At 42.2% G+C, this 18600-nt stretch overlaps 1 protein-coding gene across 10 annotated transcripts; it reads left to right on the top strand.

Moving 5' to 3' along the window:
- The first annotated feature begins 42 nt into the window (after nt 1-42).
- DUT (deoxyuridine triphosphatase) lies at nt 43-15957 on the top strand. Of its 10 annotated transcripts, none has more exons than XM_082387668.1 (8): nt 43-181; nt 1202-1340; nt 3330-3421; nt 5076-5120; nt 10144-10218; nt 10385-10455; nt 12406-12476; nt 15331-15957. In XM_082387668.1, the coding sequence occupies exons 1-8, from the start codon at nt 157-159 to the stop codon at nt 15848-15850; spliced, it is 1038 nt and encodes a 345-aa protein (XP_082243794.1). In that variant the 5' UTR covers nt 43-156; the 3' UTR covers nt 15851-15957. The 10 variants fall into 10 exon arrangements, with proteins under 10 accessions (XP_082243794.1, XP_082243795.1, XP_082243796.1 ...); XM_082387669.1 differs by having other exon boundaries at nt 109-235; XM_082387670.1 differs by lacking the exon at nt 43-181 and adding an exon at nt 245-568.
- The last annotated feature ends 2643 nt before the right edge of the window (nt 15958-18600 follow it).

Genomic DNA, 18600 nt, shown 5'->3' on the forward strand with positions numbered 1-18600 from the left:
CCACAACACTCCAGCTTGCACTCTTCAGTGTTGGAAGGAAATCGAACTCGCTGCCTTGCCCACCGCCTAGGGCGCAGCACTGAGCGGTGACCGTTACGGGCATCGTGATGCGGTTCCGTGGCTGTTGGGGCCCCTGAGATTAGAAGCCGGCGAGTCATGGCCGCGGGCTGCACCGCCCCAGGTAAATCGGCATAGCGCTGGGTCCGGACCTCGGAAAACCAGCGCCAGATGAAAGGTGAGGGTCGACAGAGGGAGGCAGAGGCAGCCGGAGGCAGCAGCGAGATTCAGGACGCCGAGTGCACAGCTTTCCGGGAGAACCCGGGCCTACGCCCGCCCGAGGGCTGCTGATGCGCCGCCTCCGTGCGCCCCTCGTCAGACGCCGGCGGTTACTGCTTCCGAGGTCATTTGACTGGGACGCGTCTTTCGGTGCAGACTTGGCGCGCGCCTGCAGGAGCGGCGCCAACCTGCGCCCAAACCCGGGCAAATGACTTCCCTCTGCCCTCGCTCAGTGCTCGGCTACCATTTCCTTCCGTCTTTGCTCCGCTCTGTGTTTAACGGCGCGCGCCAGGCAAGACCGGGGACGGAGGCCGCAGGGCTCTCCTGGCCAGGCTCGCCCCTGGATCCCACCCCGCGGAGGGCCGTGCAGCTCCCGGCGCTCCGGCCGCTGACCAGCGCCCGCAGTCGGAGCCGAGGGTGCCGCAGCGCCAGTAATGTCGGGGCCCAGGCTGGAAGAACACGGCGTGGGGAGGCTGGGAGCCGGCAAGCCAACAGTCAGGACCCGAGGCAGCCCTTGGGCTTTGGGCGTTGGGGGGAGTGGGAGGGACCGCAGCCCCAGCGGCGCGGGAGCGAGTTCATTCGCGTCTCCTCATGGGGAAGGGGAATGGTTTTCTATTTTGGGGTGAGGGCAAGGCCAGAGAAGCTGCCACTAACTTTGGATCCATGCATTGAGTTTGGAAAGCTTTAAAAGGCTCAGTGCTTTCTGTTCCCAGATCTCTTCCGAGGACGATTTCCAGCCCCAAATTTGAGACCCATCTCCCCTCTCAGCCAGAACCGTGGGCTCGTCCGAGGGGGTGGGGGTGGGGGCGGGGCGGGGAGTTGTTGGCGGGAAGTTTAGAACCGGCGCGCTGCGCTCATCCTGCTCTCTCCTGTTCCGCATGTTCCCTCGTGCTCACATTCTGCCCTGCCATGCCCTGCTCTCAAGAGGCACAAGTCATCTCCCCCAGCAAACGGGCCCGGCCTGCGGAGGAGGGCGGCATGCGGCTCCGCTTTGTCCGGCTTTCGGAGCACGCCACCGCTCCGACCAGGGGGTCCGAGCGCGCCGCGGGCTATGACCTATACAGGTGAGTGGGCGCCCTGTCCGCCCGCGTCCCCGAGGAAGGCCGGCCCGGGCGAAGAGGCTGAGAGGGCCTCCTTCTGTCCCGTCATCCTTACCTCTCGCGGAGAAGTCCCAGTTCCCGAGGTATAGCGCTCTCAGCTTAGCTTACATTCCAGCCCGCTGCTGCCAAAGCTTGAAATAGCCGCTTAAAAGTACAGAAACAAACGCTTTTTGCATTATATAGGGTTTCTGCCTTTTTTTAATGTTGAAAATTTTAGCTTTCCTCTTTAGCATAAACTAAATACGGATTTGGGCAGAGTGTGGAGTGGTAAATACCAATGAATGTCCGCCCAGGTGTTATTTATTTTGCAACATTTATTGCACCCTTTCTAAGTGGAAAGTAGAGATGAAGAAGGCCCACTTTGGCCTTCAAGGAGTGGCCTGAGAGTGATGCTGTGCTCAGTAGAAAGAAAAGCCACAGTAGGAGCCTAGGTTCTTAGGTAATAAGGTAGCTAAGAAAGATTAATGAAAGTTGCTTCTGCCTTTAAGGGTTAGTAACATTTCTCTATATGTCCGTATTTAGGTTCACTCCGAGGACTGGAAATTTCCAAAAGGGTCCAAATATGAAAAGCAGGGATGTTGGTAATACTACCACCTTCTCTCTTGTACAGCACTTTTTACCTGTACTAAAAACTGGCACATGTGCTATTGTATTTAATACTCAACAACAATCCTGAAGTAGATGAGTGGTGCTTTTTACAGATGTGGGAGTTTGTGAAGAGATGAATTGATTGCCCAAGGGCTTGAATATAATAGAATTTTTGACCCTGAATTCAGTGCTTTTTTTCCCACTTGACTACTGTCCCCAGTTCTTAGAACCATTAAGGTAGGTGAAAAGTGATATTGGGGAGGAGGGGGTGTTGATTACATGACTAAATCCCAAGCCTTAGGATTTATTTTAAAGCATCCCAGATAATTCTAATGTGAGAACCACTGGTCTAAGTCATAAGTACCACAGAAGGGAAGAAAGGAGTATGTGATGATAGTGGGAGAAAAGAAGGAAAAAGAAAAGTGAGGTATAGACTGTTGTAGCTGAAATGGATATAGTTCAGTCCCTTACTTTCATGAATAAAAGTAGAGTGATGTACACTGACTACACCATATCTGGGCGCTGTTGTGAGTCTTAGGAGAGACTTCGATTTAAGATACTTTGTAAGCATCCTCCTAACACAGGTGACTTTCTGTATACTGAAATAGACATGGAAATATCTCTTCGATAAATTAGAGTTTTAACTATTTCAAGAGAGGAAATTCCAATGAAAGAAGTAAAAATATAGCACCACTTTACCAGTCTTAATTAAGGGCTCAAAAGTAACTTCCAGTTCTGCTTATTGTAAAATCTCTTAAATTTCTATCAAGGAGAGGGCTACAGTAATAACAAAGTAGCAGTATTTGGTGGGTGGACCTTAGAGAATCCGTTCCTCAGTAGTGTCCATCTCCAGGGCCTGTTCACAGTGGTCAGCTCTCTCTCCCTCAGCCAGTGAAGTTCATGGCCACCGCTTGGTAAGCTTGGTATACTACCAAGACCAGAACAGATGCAACACAGCTGAACCTACCCCCCGCCCACCACCACCATTTATGTTGGCCATCTATTTTCTCCTTTCCTTCTACATGTTTTCCCTAATGATTAGAGGATTGTTGTGAGAATAAAATGAGTTATACAAAGCAATCAGAACTGTGCCTGGCACACAGTAAGGGCTTAATAAATGTTAGCTATTATTTGCTATTATCTACCCTTCTTTCTTGGTTCTTTATTTTCCTCTTTTCATACCATGTTAGTGAAGCATATACCTTTTAAAGTCTGCCTTTCAGCCCCCTCCTGCTAAATAATTACCTCAATTTGCCAACAAAATTTTGTTCAGGGGAGAATACATTTACATGTCACCTCTTTCACCAAAAAATGCACAGAGGATTACTATATCTAAATACCAGTTATCTTTCATTATTTTCCTAGTGCCTATGATTACACAGTACCACCTATGGAGAAAGCCCTTGTGAAAACAGACATTCAGATAGCTCTTCCTTCTGGGTGCTATGGGAGAGTAGGTAAGTGATTTGAGACACAGGTAACTCCTTGTCAGGCTCTTCCTTTGTGATATGTTCTTTCATCTTAGTTTCATTTGGGGTATAAATGAGGGAAGGGGTATTGCTCCGCCTGTGTCCTAAAATAAAGACGTGCCACCTGTGATGGCAATTGCAGTCATTTGAAAACTTTCCTTTACATATCTACTTTTGCCTCTATCGCTTTGCTTTTTTTTTTTTATTCTTTCAGTTCCTTTACTTAAGCTTTTAGGACACTCACATTGGCCCAGGAGGTTGTTTTCACAACTACTCACTGTGAGAAAAACTGAAAGTATAGGTGATTTTTAACTGGTGCTTTTTCCAGTCTTACCACCAACTCCCCCTTCAAGGATCAGATTGCATATGAAGTCAGATTTCTTTGTGAAGGTGGTATTTGTTTTATAAGAAAAAAGAGGCAGGCTCAGGATAATGGCACATGGCATCTTATGAGAGTAAAGTTTCTAACCCCTGAAAACATCAGGCCCCTTAGCCTTTCGCCCTTTGGGTATCCTCTCATGGGGTGTGCTAGGTAAGGGATGCACTTCAGTGCACTAGAGGGAAATGCCTCACAGTGGGAGGAGAGAGGACAAAATGCAGGGCAGGTCAACAGGTTTGACTTTTCTGCCCCGAGTCAGTTGTCACTATAGAAAGAGTTTAAAACTTCTTTTCAAGAGCATAATTACTTGCTAACTTCAGAGTAAACATAAAGGAGCAAATGGAACTGTGATCCCCGGGGGAATCTTGTTAGCCATGAGTCAGAGAACTGCTAATACTTCAGCCTTTAAAAGAAAAATGAGATGAGCTCTCTCTTCATCTCTTTTTGGCAGCACTGACTGTATTTTTAGTGTATTTTTGGGGGGGGGCAGTTAGGAGATGGGGTGAAATAACAGTGAAGGCAGGAAGGTGTAGCATTTATTGACAAAGTGCCTGATTTAGGTTATTCTGGAATAAAATACTAGAAGTTAGGGTAATTAATGGTAGGTCTGATGCTCAAGTCAGCAAGAATAAGGTATAAACTTAGCTTCTTACTCTGGTTCATGTTTCATACAAACATGTCTTTTGGCATCTGAATTATGAGTAGAAGTTCCAAGTTCTAGGCTAAGCTCTGCTACTCTGTGGTTGCGTTTATGCCTCTCTCTCTCTCTCTGCCTTCTTCCCAGTATGATGTTCCCATCCTGCATGTTCCCATGTATGTCTGTTCCCATACTGCAACATGCTCTGATTTCCTACCTTAAAATAAAAGTCTTCTTCCTCTGCCCCATGTCCCTGCCAGCTACCATCCTCCCTTTGTGACCAGACGTCTGGACAGAGTTGTCTACAGTTGTCCCCACTTGTTCACCTCCCAGTTCATTCCAGCGGTCCACAGCTTCCCCACCATAGATCCTCAGTTGCCTAAAGACATGCTGGAGTGGTTTAACTTGGTTTTGAATCAAACCTTGTCAACATTTTCTAAACTGTTCTTTTCTACTTAGGTAATACAATGTGATAAATACATTTTTAATTCAGAGCCATCTGCTAAGATTAAGATTCGGATACGGATGTTATAGGAGATGAGAGCGACATGCTTAAATTCTGTCAATTATATTCAGTATTGCCCTTCCCTCTTAAGACAGTCAATTTCTCCTTTTTTGTTTTGTAGCTCCACGTTCTGGCTTGGCTGCAAAACACTTCATAGATGTAGGAGGTAATATATTTACATTTTTATTCTGTAAATATTTGCAAGTGCTTACTTTGTCTTTGCTTAAGAGGCAGTAATCAAATGACAAATTTTATTTTTATCATCAAGAAAAGAAAATGATTTTTGTTGTGTCTTGCCTTTTAGAAATTTCTGTCTCTGAAGTTACAACTATGATATAGTTTTAAATGCTATTTGAGTATGTCTAATTTTTTAATGACCATTATGTGAAATGCATGTTATTTTCCTAATAAGCTAGACACTATCTGACAGATAGGATTTTGCCTTGGTTTAGTGATAATCAGCATTTAGTCCAAAAATGACTCTATTCATAGAAGGAAGTTTGTTATTATAAGGAAAGGAAAAGCTTTTATATCATTATTTAAGCAACTGTAGTGAGTGCTTCTCTAACAAGACATCCTGGCCCTCGGATAAGTGCATATGCTAAATTCTCCACCTCTTGCCGTTTTTACAAAGCTACTTTTTAACAGACCAGGAAACTGGCTTAGAAATGAGCCCAAGTTGGGACTTCCCTGGCGGCACAGTGGTTAAGAATCCGCCTGCCAATGCAGGGGATACGGGTTCGAGCCCTGGTCCGGGAAGATCCCACATGCCGCAGAGCAACTAAGCCTGTGCGCCACAACTACTGAGCCTGCACTCTAGAGCCCGTGAGCCACAACTACTGAGCCCACATGCCACAACTGCTGAAGCCCATGCGCTCTAGGGCCCATGCTCTGCAACAAGAGAAGCCCGCACATCGCAATGAAGAGTAACCCCCGCTCACCGCAACTAGAGAAAAGCCTACACACACCAACGATGACCCAGCACAGCCAAAAATAAATAAATGAATAAATTTATTAAAAAAAAAAAAGAAATGAGCCCAAGTTGACACGTTAAAAACTGGAATCCATCCATATTATTCCAATCCCCTTGTTCTTTCCACTGCAGTTAAATACTGTGAATCACCCTGCCCCTTCCCTCCACCAGCGGAACCCTGCCCTGAATTAGCTCACTGTTACCTGCACTTCAGGGGTTAACATGTGGCTGAGGCCTGTCCCTGGGCTGTCTCCCCATGGTGTCACTAGATGGTGCTGTGGGGCAAGTTGGGAGCCTAAAAGTAGGTCTTAGGGACTGAAGAGGAGCAGAGTTTGACTGAGATGGACGGACCTCGGGTGCTGAGGATTGCCTGGGTTCAGTTATGCTTGACTTTCAAAAATACTTTTACAAGGTCAGTATGGTCACTTAGGCCTATAACTTAAGGATGTAAAAGACTGTATGTATATATTTTTAAATAAATTTCAAAGGGTTGTGAAAGGAACATGAGCTTTGGAATAACAACAGGATTTGGGCCCCAGCTTTGTCACTAACAAGCTAGTTATTACTTAACTTTTCTGAGCCTCAGTTTCCTCATCTGTAACAATGAAAATTAGTGTGTTTGTCCCTGAAGGATGGGAAGATTGAATGATAATGTATCTAATATTTCCTGTCCCTTAGGGACTTATCAGATCTTTTATTTTTTAAATGGAAACTTTTTTTCCGACTTTGTTACTAATTTTTGCTCTGTTTAAAACAATCCTCTGAAAAAAATTCATGTAAAAGCAGTGGAAAGTTAGTTTGCCTGGTGGTTGGTGTGGTATTATTCACACAATCACATTGTGGTGTGTTCTTGGATGCATAGTATCTTAGAAATGTCTGTTAGGCACAAGTTTATCATAGTTGGCCACAGTTTTTATTTCAGAAGAGGGATGTTGTTAGAAATCCCAGGCTGTAAATAAGGGTCAAAGGGAAAAGTTGAGTATGCAGGATTCCGTTCAGAATTCACATCTGGTAGGTGTGGATAGTTTTCACTAAAGAGGGTTTCCAACAAATGACATGCCAAAGTCTTGACACAGTAAAACTTTTGCCTGAAGTCAGTTAATCACTCTGCCAGTTCCAATGCATGATTTTTCCAGTGATAACTTCAAAATACTTTCTGCTTTCTCATGAAGAGAAATATCCCTGATGTTTATGTCCCTTATGTAGAAAAGGAGTAAGTCTTGGGTTTTTCTTGAAGGTCAGTTTGCCTTTGAGTAATAAGTAATAAATGAACTTAGAACTATTAGATTTTTTTTTTATACTATTGGCATTCATACTTAAAAAAAAAGAAAGGCCTTTTTTTTGTTATACATTTCAATTGACTTCAAATGACTTCATTTCTTTTAGTTAAGGACTTTTCAAACTTTTGTGTGCCAAGCATAAAATCTAGGTAGATAATCTGGCTTTGCAGAATTCAAGACACCCAAACATGTAAGTGTGATAGGACTACTTTACAGATACATAGCAAAGGCCTTTACAAAAGGGAGTGTTTTTGTATGGTAGAAGATACCATAAAGTAAACAAATAAATACTTGCAAGTCATATGAAAAAGAGTTAAATATCCAAACAGATAAGAAAAAAACAAAACTGATCATAAAATGTACAAGAGGACGAGCAAATGTGCGATGAACATAAGGAGGAAAAAAGCCGAGCCTCACTAGTCATCAGGGAAATGTAAATAAAGCCATGAGATACCATTTTTTACTCATCAGGTTGGCCAGAATTTAAAAGATTGCTACTATCTGGTACTGTCAGGGAGTTTGGAAATGGGCATTCTTAAATGTCGCTGATAGAAATTTGAATTGCTATACCTTTTTTGCAAAGTTATCTAGCGATATCCATTAAAATTTTAAATATACACACCCTTCAACCCAGGAAAGTGCTTTTTTGAAACTATTTGATGAGAATAAAAAACACTAATAACTCAAGAACGTATGTAAAGGACTGCCTTGATTATTATGGGAAAAATGTGAAAACGACCTGAATGTCTGATGTTACATAAGAGAATAGTTAGAAATAACGGTGCTGTATTTCCATATCTTGGACCTAAAAGAATGACTTTTAGATATATTACTCCCCAAGGATATCAATAATATTTTAGGTGGAAAAAAATGTGTAAAATATATTATTGTTAACATTGGCTACCTGAGGGAGGGTCGGGGCACATTATTGGCCTTTACTTCATATGTATTTGTACTATCTGGGTGATGAAACAAGAGTTCAGAAGTCAGCCCACATTGCCTTCCTCTGATGCATTCTAGGTGAATGTACTTCAGCACTCCCACAGGGAGATGCCAAGGCCTCGTGTGGCCGTCTGTTCCGGCATGGAGGGTATGGAATGACCTGCTGCCGAGGGGCTCCTTCGTTACCTCTGATCCAAACTGTTCCTGCAGCTGAAACTTCCTGCATCTAGATAATATAGAAAACAGCTGGTCTCATTTTTATATCCAGTCTTTCAATAAATATCAGGGACTAACTTAATGATCAACTGGCAGTGGGGAAAGATGCCAGGCTTCAGTATTTTTTGAATTGGTCAAAGTTTTATTGCTGTAGAACCAGAAAAGAATACTGTTTCCTTCAGTCTAGACATGATATGAACCACTTTCCGCCACTTTTATACTCACCCTTCTCACTGTTAAAAATGTGTTTCTCTTTAATTCAAACTCTTAAAAGTGTTGTATCAGGAACCTTTTAAGAAGTGCTTAAGTTCAGTTTCACTTATCCCTAGTAATTCACGCGTAAACCACAGGGGTTCATTTAAACTTCTACCCTAATCCACTGGAAAAATCTAAAATGTTGGTTTTCTGACTATTTTTCCCCATGGTGGAACTTTTTAAAATTTTGCTTTTTTTTTTTTACCCCTACATGAGAAAATTGAAAGGGGATGCTTACCCTTGTTCTAAAAAAGAAAAAAAAGTTTTTGTCAGTTGACCTTCAAATAATTATGAGTCTGACCAACCAGCATTAGTGCCCATTGAGCTAAATTCCTGATTCTTTTTATTTTCTTTTCTCTTCTTTGATAAGAGTTTTGTTTTGTTTTTTAAAGAAGTGAGGTGTTAGTAAGAAGCTGTAAGATGTGACATGGAGCTATGTTTAATTAATTCACATGAATCCTATCCAGCATTTTACAAACTGGGGGGAAAGAATTAACATGTATAAAAGGAGACAGGCACTGAGGGGGATGAAGGGAGTAGGAGAGTGACTGCTAACAGGTAGGGGGTTTCTTTTTGTGGTAATAAAAATGTTCTAAAATTGATTGTGGTCGTGTTTGCACAACTTTGAATATGCTAAGAACCGTTGAATTATGTCTCAATATTAAAAAAGGAAATGAGAAGGCCTGGTGCACCTATATTATCTGTGCTTGTGTTTATGGAAATGTTTTGGATTCTTGGCCCAAAGATAAATGCTAGCAATATCTGGTAAATGTACTTCTCTGGGCCAAGGCAGGGCCCTGGCTCAAGTTTCTCTCCTGCAAAGATTTGCTGCCTTTGTGTTTATAATCTCAAACAGGTACTAATTACACACGGTTCTGTGTAAAAGTGTACTCATTATTAAGCTTATGTGCTAATGTCTTCTGAGAGATCATGCTCTGAGAAAGGCTGGTAGCTTAAATTAAAAGGAGAAGAAGAATGTGAACTGAATGATTCAGCTCCATTTTCATTATAAAAATGGAATGTTCTGATATTTGCTAGACTGCTGCTTAACATTGACTTATTCTACTGCAGATCTTTAGGCTTTTTGACATTTTTATTTATGACTCAATCATATTTCAATCTGGATGTTAGTGGGAAGTTGCTACCAGGAGAGGCCTTTAAAACCCAAATCATAATTTTCTCCTAGTCTTTTGGGCAGGTGTGCCACAAATAGACAGTAGGATTGGAGAGAGCAATTCAGGATGAGTTGTCTGAGATGCTAAGTGCCTACTCCCAATTTAGAGTAGGTAGTGGTCACAATTTGTAAGGATGACAGGTTGGAAAATTAGGACCACTTTCTTAATTCTTATTTGCATTTTAGTAATTTCTTAGTTTTGAGGCTCTACATAGTACCAGAGCAAGATTCACATATTCGTTTTAAGGATAAAACTCTCAGAGCTACTTAGGAATGATTTTGAGGTAATCATATACCCTTAGTCTTTCGGTACCATAAACCAAACTAATATTATTTTCCTTTTTTCTAGCTGGTGTCATAGATGAAGATTATAGAGGAAATGTTGGTGTTGTACTGTTTAATTTTGGCAAAGAAAAGTTCGAAGGTATGTCAAATATATGCAGTCACATAAGTGCAGTGAGTTTTTTTCCAAGTTTTGTATGTCTAAGTAACACATACTAACTCCTCTAATTCTCACTGTACTGTACAAGGCAGGATACAGAGAATGCATCAATATCAGTAATAAATTGTTTTGTTTTTTTCCTTTGAAGTCAAAAAGGGTGATCGAATTGCACAGCTCATTTGTGAACGGATATTTTACCCAGAAATAGAGGAAGTTCAAGTAAGTATCATAAAAGCTGAATAGGGAATAAATGATGTAACATCTTCAGTGAAGGAAAAACAAAATTTTGAGGATTTAATATGGTATTTGTAACTAAATACAGATCTTCCTTGACTTAACAATGGGATTACATCCCAATAAATCCATTGTAAGTTGAAAATATCTTGAGTTGAAAATGCACTTAATACACCTAACCTACCGAACATCATAGCTGAGCCTAGCCTAACTTAAACGTGCTCCGAATGCTTACATTAACCTACAGTTGGACAAAAGCATCTAACACAAAGCCTGTTTTATAAGAAAGTGTTGAATATCTCATGTAATTTATTGACTACCATGCTGAAAGTGAAAAACAGAATGGTTGTATGAGTACAGAACAGTTGTAAGTGTTATCAGTGGTTCACCCTTGTGATGGCATGGCTGACTGGTGGCTACAGCTCGCCGCCATTGCCCAGCATCACAAGAGTATCACACCGTGTATCACTAGTCCAGGAAAAGGTCAGAATTCAATATTTGGGGCACAGTTTTTACCGAATGCAAATCACTTTCGCACCATCATAAAGTCAAAAAATCATAAGTCAAACCATCCTAAGTTGGGGACCATCTGTAGTAGAAAATGTGACTAGTCCTATTTTAGGCAAAATTAAAATCTTAGTATTTCTTGAAATGTTTTCCATAGCTATTATACAGCATTACTTTGGATAGTAAACCACTGAAATAGCCTGTGAAATTCTACTGTTCCCTTAGCTTTTTTGGAACTTATTCAATATTTTAATTTCTGAAACTTTAAAAATTTAATTTTCTGTAATCTCCTTTTTGAAACAATGGTATAGCAAGAATAAAAGTCTTACAAATTTGGAGCTGGAGAGAACTGAAAGAGGATCTGAAATTAACTACATGGCTTACTACCTTTATGTCTTTTCAGGTTTTAGATGACACTGAAAGGGGTTCGGGAGGTTTTGGTTCCACTGGAAATAATTAAAATTTATGCCAAGAACAGAAAATGAGAAAATATACTTTTTCCTTGAAAATAAAGACTTTGCTTAAAGTGTTCTGGTGTTTTGCACTTCTGTAAACTTAACAGTTTTAACTTCTAAAAATACTTGGTTCTCTTATGATCAAGGAAAGGATACCTCTGTTGGGATCACATAGAAACTTACTTTCTTGTGTTTTTCTGCATTTGACTGTTATATAAATCTGTGTGGTGACCTCACACAGTTTCTTTTAAATTAAATGCACATCAGTTACCCCAAAACCTGTATTATTTAATTCGCTATATATTACCCCTTCAGTAACTTATTTTTTAATTGCTTTATATATCATAAGCAATGCCTTTCATTCAATAAATTTGAATTCTTTCACAGATACAAGTTACTGTATAAACTGAACTGAAGGACAATAAAAAGAAGTTAAAATTATTCCTAATTCTTCCCTTCTCTTCAGTGATCTAAAAAATGTCTTTTTAAACTTAAGATTCTTTGTGAGGGTGGGAAGAAGAGAATCCTCAGTTTATTATTTTTATTTTTAGGTTTTTCCTTTTTTTTTAACCTCCCTTTTTTGTAGACCCCAGGTTAACTGGGTAGAGGTGTGTTTGTGAAAGGAAATGTAACTTGGGAATTTCCAGTTGGTTGGTTCTTCTGAATTTCATTCTATCAAGTAAACTGTAGTTATGTGAGTTTCCCTCACTGAAGTAGCAGGAATAGGCTGCATCCAAGAAAATATACAATTTAATAGGGATAAATAGATGTAAAAGAGGTATGCTTAGGCCACTGGGTTTGTCCAAACCAAGCACCTTTGAGTAAGTCTCGGCAGCATGAATTAGCTTGAGTAACATCTATTGCAGCCTTCTTTTTGGTGTGCTTTCCTTTTCTGCATTTCCCAAACCCCTTTACACCAGGATTTTTTCAATCAGATGCACTAGTGTGAGACTCAAAAGGCATCATTTTGCAGGTGTGGGTCATACAGATGGAATGCTTCTGGAGCTGGCAGCTCTTTTGGCCACTCAGTTCCTGGAAACACAAGTTAGAGGTTTTTTTTCTGTCCTTCTAGTGATTCTCTAGGCCATTTAATACCCTGCAGTGTAGTGTTTTCCATTACTCTGGAAATGTAACTATGGGTCACGATTCATTAGTGAGTCATGAAATCAACTCAGTGGGTCATAACTAGCATTAAAAAAAAAAATTGAATAGAAAAACTGCAGAGGACAACATGTCAGATGGGTAAAATTGTGAAGATTATTTGAATTATATATTTATGTGTGCATGTTTGTACTGGGTCATGGTATAAGTTATTTCTGAAGTCAGTAAAATTTAAATAAATTCTTTTCTGCTAAACTAGCCAGTCAGGTTCTCTGAACCCTGACCAATACATAGTAACAGTTGAATACGAACAAAGAGTATGATGTGACTACCAAGAGATATGGTCTTAGCTTACACTGTTAACATTAAGTCCACTATATTAAGCACTTACAAACTGCTCATTTCTTTCTCATAACATGCCTGTGGGAGAACAGATAAAACACTTTTTGTAGATAACAAAAATCGGCTCAGAGACATTTCAGCTAATGATGACCACTATTAAAATTCAGGTCCTGTGGCTTCAAAGCTCATGTTCTTTGCAGTATCTTCAGTCTTTCGAGTGGTAAAGAGAATATAGAATGGAAGAGATGGTTAATGAAAATCTTCCTCTAGTTTGTTCATACCCGGAATATGTTTCCATCTTGGTACCATCCTTAAAGGAAGATGCTCAGATCTAAAGCTACTCTAAAATTAGAGACCAGAATGATATCCATGGGGTATAGATGAGAGACCTGGTGTGGAGTTTTTTTTTTTGTCTTAAGTTTTGGTTTTTGTCTGGAGAAGTGTATTTGTTGGGATGGGAGGAATGGGGTGGGGGGTGAGAAGGTCCCAGGGATATAATAGATGTTCTTATAGTCTAAAGACTCAGGGAATTAGGCTTGTCATATGTGACCTGAGAGACTGAAGCTAGGATCAGTGAATTTAATCTATAGAAGAGAGTGGCTGTGAGATAACAGAAAATAGATATTGGTCTCTGACCCCCTGGTGATAACACTGGGAGCATCTCTTGTTCTATATTGGTCTTTGACCTCTGTTCCTGACACGGATGGCTCCTGAATGAGGGCTGGTCACTGGAAAGACGGACCGAGACATGATCAGAAGCTTGGAATTTTCAGTGCCCACCCCGTGCCCCCCCCAGCCCCATTCTCTTGTGAAGGGAGAAGGGCTGAAATTGGAAGTAATCGTGGATCGTTCCAACGTGATGAAGCCTCCATAAAATCCCCCAAAAAATAGGGCTCAGAGAGCTCACAGGTTGCGCTGGGAGAGTGGTGCGCCTGGACAGGTTATGGAAGCTCCGTGCCCCTTCCCACGTATCTTGCCCTCTGTACCTCTCCCATCTGTATTTTCACCTGTATCTTTTATATCCTTTTATAATAAACTAGCAAACATTAGTGTTTTCCTGAGTTCTGTGAACTGCTCTAGCAAATTAATCGACCCCAAGGAGAGGAGGTCTTTGGAACTTCTGTAGTTGGTCAGAAGCACAGGTGAAAACCTGAGCTTGCAGCTGGTGTCTGAAGTGGTGGTGGGAGGGATGGCTGGGGGAGAGTGGTCAGTCTTATGGGACTGAGCCCTTAACCTGCAGTATCTGAGGCTATCTCCAAGTACACAGTGTCAGAATTGAGAAATTGTAGAACATGCAGCTGGTGTCAGAGAATTGCTTGGTGTGGGAAAAAGCTTGCACACGTTTGGTGCCCAGAAGTGAAGTGTTTTCTGTGAGTAGTAAAGGAGACTCACAGGGAGGAAAGATGTTAGGAAAGAACTAGGTTTTTCCCTACACAGGAAGGATAAAAGCTGTTTTTCCTTAACAGTGGCATAGGGCAGACTCATGGAACTTGCCTAAAACAGTGAAAAAAGCAAAGAAAGTGCAAATGCCATATGGAAAAAGCAAGAAAAGGAAATGCCATGTGAAAGAGTACAATACAGTCTGTTGGGTTGGGATTATTGGACATCTTCTCTGTTATGTATGTAAAGTTCAAATATAATATTTTTACTTTGTTTTATTATGAAGTACAACGTTTAGAAAAGAGTATGAAACAAAAGTGGATGGAATAGTGAATAACTGCAGAATAGAAACACCTAAATAGTGGTCTGGACCAGTTTTCTAGGAAGTGAAACCCTATGGTAATAAGGCTTGGTTCCTGAGCTCATTTCAGCTTTGCCTTATTTCAATCAGCTAGATTCAGTTGGTAGCAAAGGAAAACCAAGAAGCAGCACTTTATTAGGGCAAGTCTTCCTTTCTGCTACAAAGGAAACCAGTTTTTTACTGATGACCAAAGAGAAGCATCATTTTCACATGTAGGGCTGCACTTTGATTATCAATTAACTACAAATTGAATAGCAATTACCATTCAGTTTCTTCCCAGGCAGAAACTAGGCAGTTTTCCTCTCCCTTGACAGTTCTGCCTCACTCACTAATGATGCCCACTATCCACTCCTGTCCTTGGTGCTGTATACATCAGAAGAGAAATAATCAGGGAGACTCCTACAAACTAATCTGATGCTCCTTCAGTTAATTTCCCTTGGTGGCTATCTGTAGAGGAAGCTACATACTAGTGTTTAAACAGGCAGCCTAAATGAATGGGGGGATATAGGTGGGGGAACGCCCAAGATTTGGATTTCAGAGCACCTTCCCTACACAGTACAGTAAGTCCCCTACGTATGAACCTTCAAGTTGCAGGCTTTCAAAGATGCGAACATGCATCTGCATGTCCAATCACGTAAGTTAGTTCATGTGTCTGGCGTACATTGTCACGTATGTGCATCCTCTACAAGTGGTTTGCTTTTGTGTACTTTACAGTACTGTACAGAGTACAGTAGTACAGTATCTTTATTTCAAGCCCAGGATGTCCGGAAGCAAGCATAAAAGCAGCAGTGATGTAGCTGGTACTGCTAAGAAGTGCCAGGTATTGGAGGCCCAGAGAAGGGATGAAGAGAGACAAGAGGAAGAAGAAGTAACTGAAGAACCGAAGAGATTCATGACGCAGGAAATGGCAAGGGGATTTTCTTTATTTGAGGAGGCACTGTTAGTTTTTGAGGCACAGGACCTGAACACAGAACGGTACACAAAGGTTGCAGCAGCCATTCAGAATGCAATCCAGTGCTACTGTGTCATCTACGACGAGAATAAAAGAGCTACTACCCAGACACCACTGGATCGTTTTTTCAAGAGGGTAGATAGAATTGAATCCAGCAAGGAACCAGAACCTCTGCCATCAACGTCAGGCGTGAGTGAAATTGCATCTTGCCCTCCATCTCCTATTGCTGATGATCCTTCAGCTCTACCATCTCCCACCTCCTCTCCCTCCTCCAATCAGTAACTCTTCTTGCCTGTTCACGCGATGCCAGCCCCTGTATGCCAGCTGTTGTGCTATACTACTGTATTTTTCAAGGTACTGTACTGTAAGATTAAAAATGTTTTATTTTTTGTGTTTGTTTTTTATGTATTATTTGTGTGAAAAGTATTATAAACCTATTACAATCCTCTGCTGTATAGCTGATTGTTAGTTAGTTAGTTGGGTATCTAGGCTAACTTTGTTGGACGTAGGAACAAATTGGACTTACGAACGTGCTCTCAGAATGGAACTCGTGCGTATGTAGGGAACGTACTGTATTTCTTGCCACATGACCATCTCCATCCCACCTGGCAGGAGATGTCAAATGATTATTTCCTCAAATTCATTTTCCATCTTATCAGTGAAAGAATGGTAGAAGACTAGAGGGCTGAGATATGTAGGTACTTGGAGTTTTGTGTTTGGGGTTAATGGATCTTGGACATATTAACATAATTACATGAGTACTGAGTCCAAGTTGCCATACAGACCATTCTCAGCAGGGCTCCTACCTACCCCGATCCTCTTGCTTTGACCATCCCCAAATCACACTTGATCCAACTTCTCATTTGCTCTTCTTTCTCCACTTCAACTCCAGCAGTGGTCCTTGTTAGGAGAGCACCAACACACACCCCCCGCAACCCCCACCCCTCACAACTTTCTTTTCCTACAGCTAACCTCTACTGCATATACCCTTAAGGTAATGGTGATAGATTGACAGTTACAAGAATTGATGATTACAGAGGACAGAAATCATCTGGGCCAAAATTCAACGATAATTTTTGTAGTAATATTTATAGATTCAGAGAGCATCCCTGGATGTAGAGAAAGCTTTACATGCAAAATCCACGCTAAGAGGCATGCAATCACTCAAGTAAAGGTAATACTGTGATCTTTGATTAGGCATTTGGAGCCATTTTATCTTCTGCTCATTAGTGTAAAATATACTATTTTTGTAACTGACCTGATCCTTTTAGCTGAGAAATACCCTCTAGTATTGTATCATCATCCTGAGAAGAGAGGTGAGGTGGGGAAGAACAATTTCTCAAAAGTGAAAGTAAAATGCCTTTTGCTGAAAAGACATCTACATTTGGATGGATTGTATACACAGTGTTTTGACATTGCTCTCTTTTTTAAAAAATTTATTTATGTTTGGCTGTGTTGGGTCTTCATTGCTGCGCACAGGGTTTCCCTAGTTGCGGTGAGCAGGGGCTACTCTTTGTTGCGGTGCACAGGCTTCTCATTGCGGTGGCTTCACTTTTTGCGGAGCACTGGCTCTAAGCACGTGGGCTTCAGTAGTTGCAGCACACGGGCTTGTAGTTGTGGCTCACAGGCTCTAGAGCACAGGCTCAGTAGTTGTAGCGCATGGGGCTTAGTTGCTCAGCGGCATGTGGGATCTTCCCAGACCAGGGAGGAAACCCGTGTCCCCTGCATTTGCAGGAGGATTCTCAACTACTGCGCCACCAGGGAAGCCCTGACGTTGCTCTTTTACTTACTGAAAAGAGAATGAGAAAAGGGAAAAATATAAATGAAACTGAAATTTTTACTGAGGGAATCTTCTCAAGAAGTATATGAAGAAAAATATATTAAAAATGGTCGGACTTTCAAGATGGCGGACGAATAAGACGTGGAGACCACCTTGCTCCCCACAAATACATCAAAAATACATCTACATGTGGAACAACTACAGAACACCTACTGAACGCTGGCAGAAGACCTGACTTCCCAAAAGGCAAGAAACTCCCCACATACCTAGGTAGGGCAAAAGAAAAAAGAAAAAAAAAGACAAAATAATAGGGACAGGACCTGCACCTCTGGGAGGGAGCTGTGAAGGAGGAAAAGTTTCCACACACTAGGAAGCCCCTTCACTGGAGGAGACAGTGGGTAGCGGGGGGGAAACTTCGGAGCCATGGAGGAGAGCACGGCAACGGGTGCAGAGGGCAAAGCAGAGAGACTCACACACAGAGGATTGGTGCTGACCAGCACTCACCAGCCCAAGAGGCTTGTCTGCTCACCCACCGGCTGAGACGGGTGGGGGCTGGGAGCTGAGGCTCGGGCTTCGAAGGTCAGTTCCCAGGGAGAGGACTGGGGTTGGCTGTGTGAACACAGCCTGAAGGGGGCTAGTGCGCCACAGCTAGCCGGGAAGGAATCTGGGAAAAAGTCTGGAACTGCCTAAGAGGCAAGAGACCACTGTTTTGGGTGGGCGAGGAGAGGGAATTCAGAGCACTGCCTAAACGAGCTCCAGAGACGAGTGCGAGCCATGGCTATCAGTGTGGACCCCAGAGACGGGCATGAAACGTTAAGGCTGCTGCTGCCGCCACCAAGAAGCCTGTGTGCAAGCACAGGTCACTATCCACACCTCCCGTCCCGGGAGCCTGTGCACCCGCCACTGCCAGGGTCCTGTGATCCAGGGACAACTTCCCTGGGAGAACACACGGCGTGCCTCAGGCTGGTGCAAAGTCATAATGGCCTCTGCCGCTGCAGGCTTACCCCGCATTCCATGCCCCTCATTCCCCGCGGCCTGAGTAAGCCAGAGCCCCCTAATCAGCTGCTACTTTAACCCCATCCTGTCTGGGTGAAGAACAGATGCCCGCAGGTGACCTACATGCAGAGGCGGGGCCAAATCCAAAGCTGAACCCCAGGAGCTATGCAAACAAAGAAGAGAAAGGGAAATCTCTCCCAGCAGCCTCAGGAGCAGCAGATTAAATCTCCACAATCAACTTGATGTACCCTGCATC

The sequence above is a fragment of the Balaenoptera borealis genome, assembly GCF_965194805.1.
Source record: "Balaenoptera borealis genome assembly, chromosome: 3".
In the NCBI taxonomy this organism is placed as follows: domain Eukaryota; kingdom Metazoa; phylum Chordata; class Mammalia; order Artiodactyla; family Balaenopteridae; genus Balaenoptera; species Balaenoptera borealis.

What these genes read in the sequence shown, in the direction of transcription:
- DUT (XM_082387665.1), top strand. Translation starts at nt 485, where the DNA reads ATGACTTCCCTCTGCCCTCGCTCAGTGCTCGGCTACCATTTCCTTCCG. An exon ending in TGGGTGCTATGGGAGAGTAG is followed by an intron (nt 3,422 to 5,075) that starts GTAAGTGATTTG and finishes TTTGTTTTGTAG; the next exon opens with CTCCACGTTCTGGCTTGGCT. An exon ending in ACACTTCATAGATGTAGGAG is followed by an intron (nt 5,121 to 10,143) that starts GTAATATATTTA and finishes CCTTTTTTCTAG; the next exon opens with CTGGTGTCATAGATGAAGAT.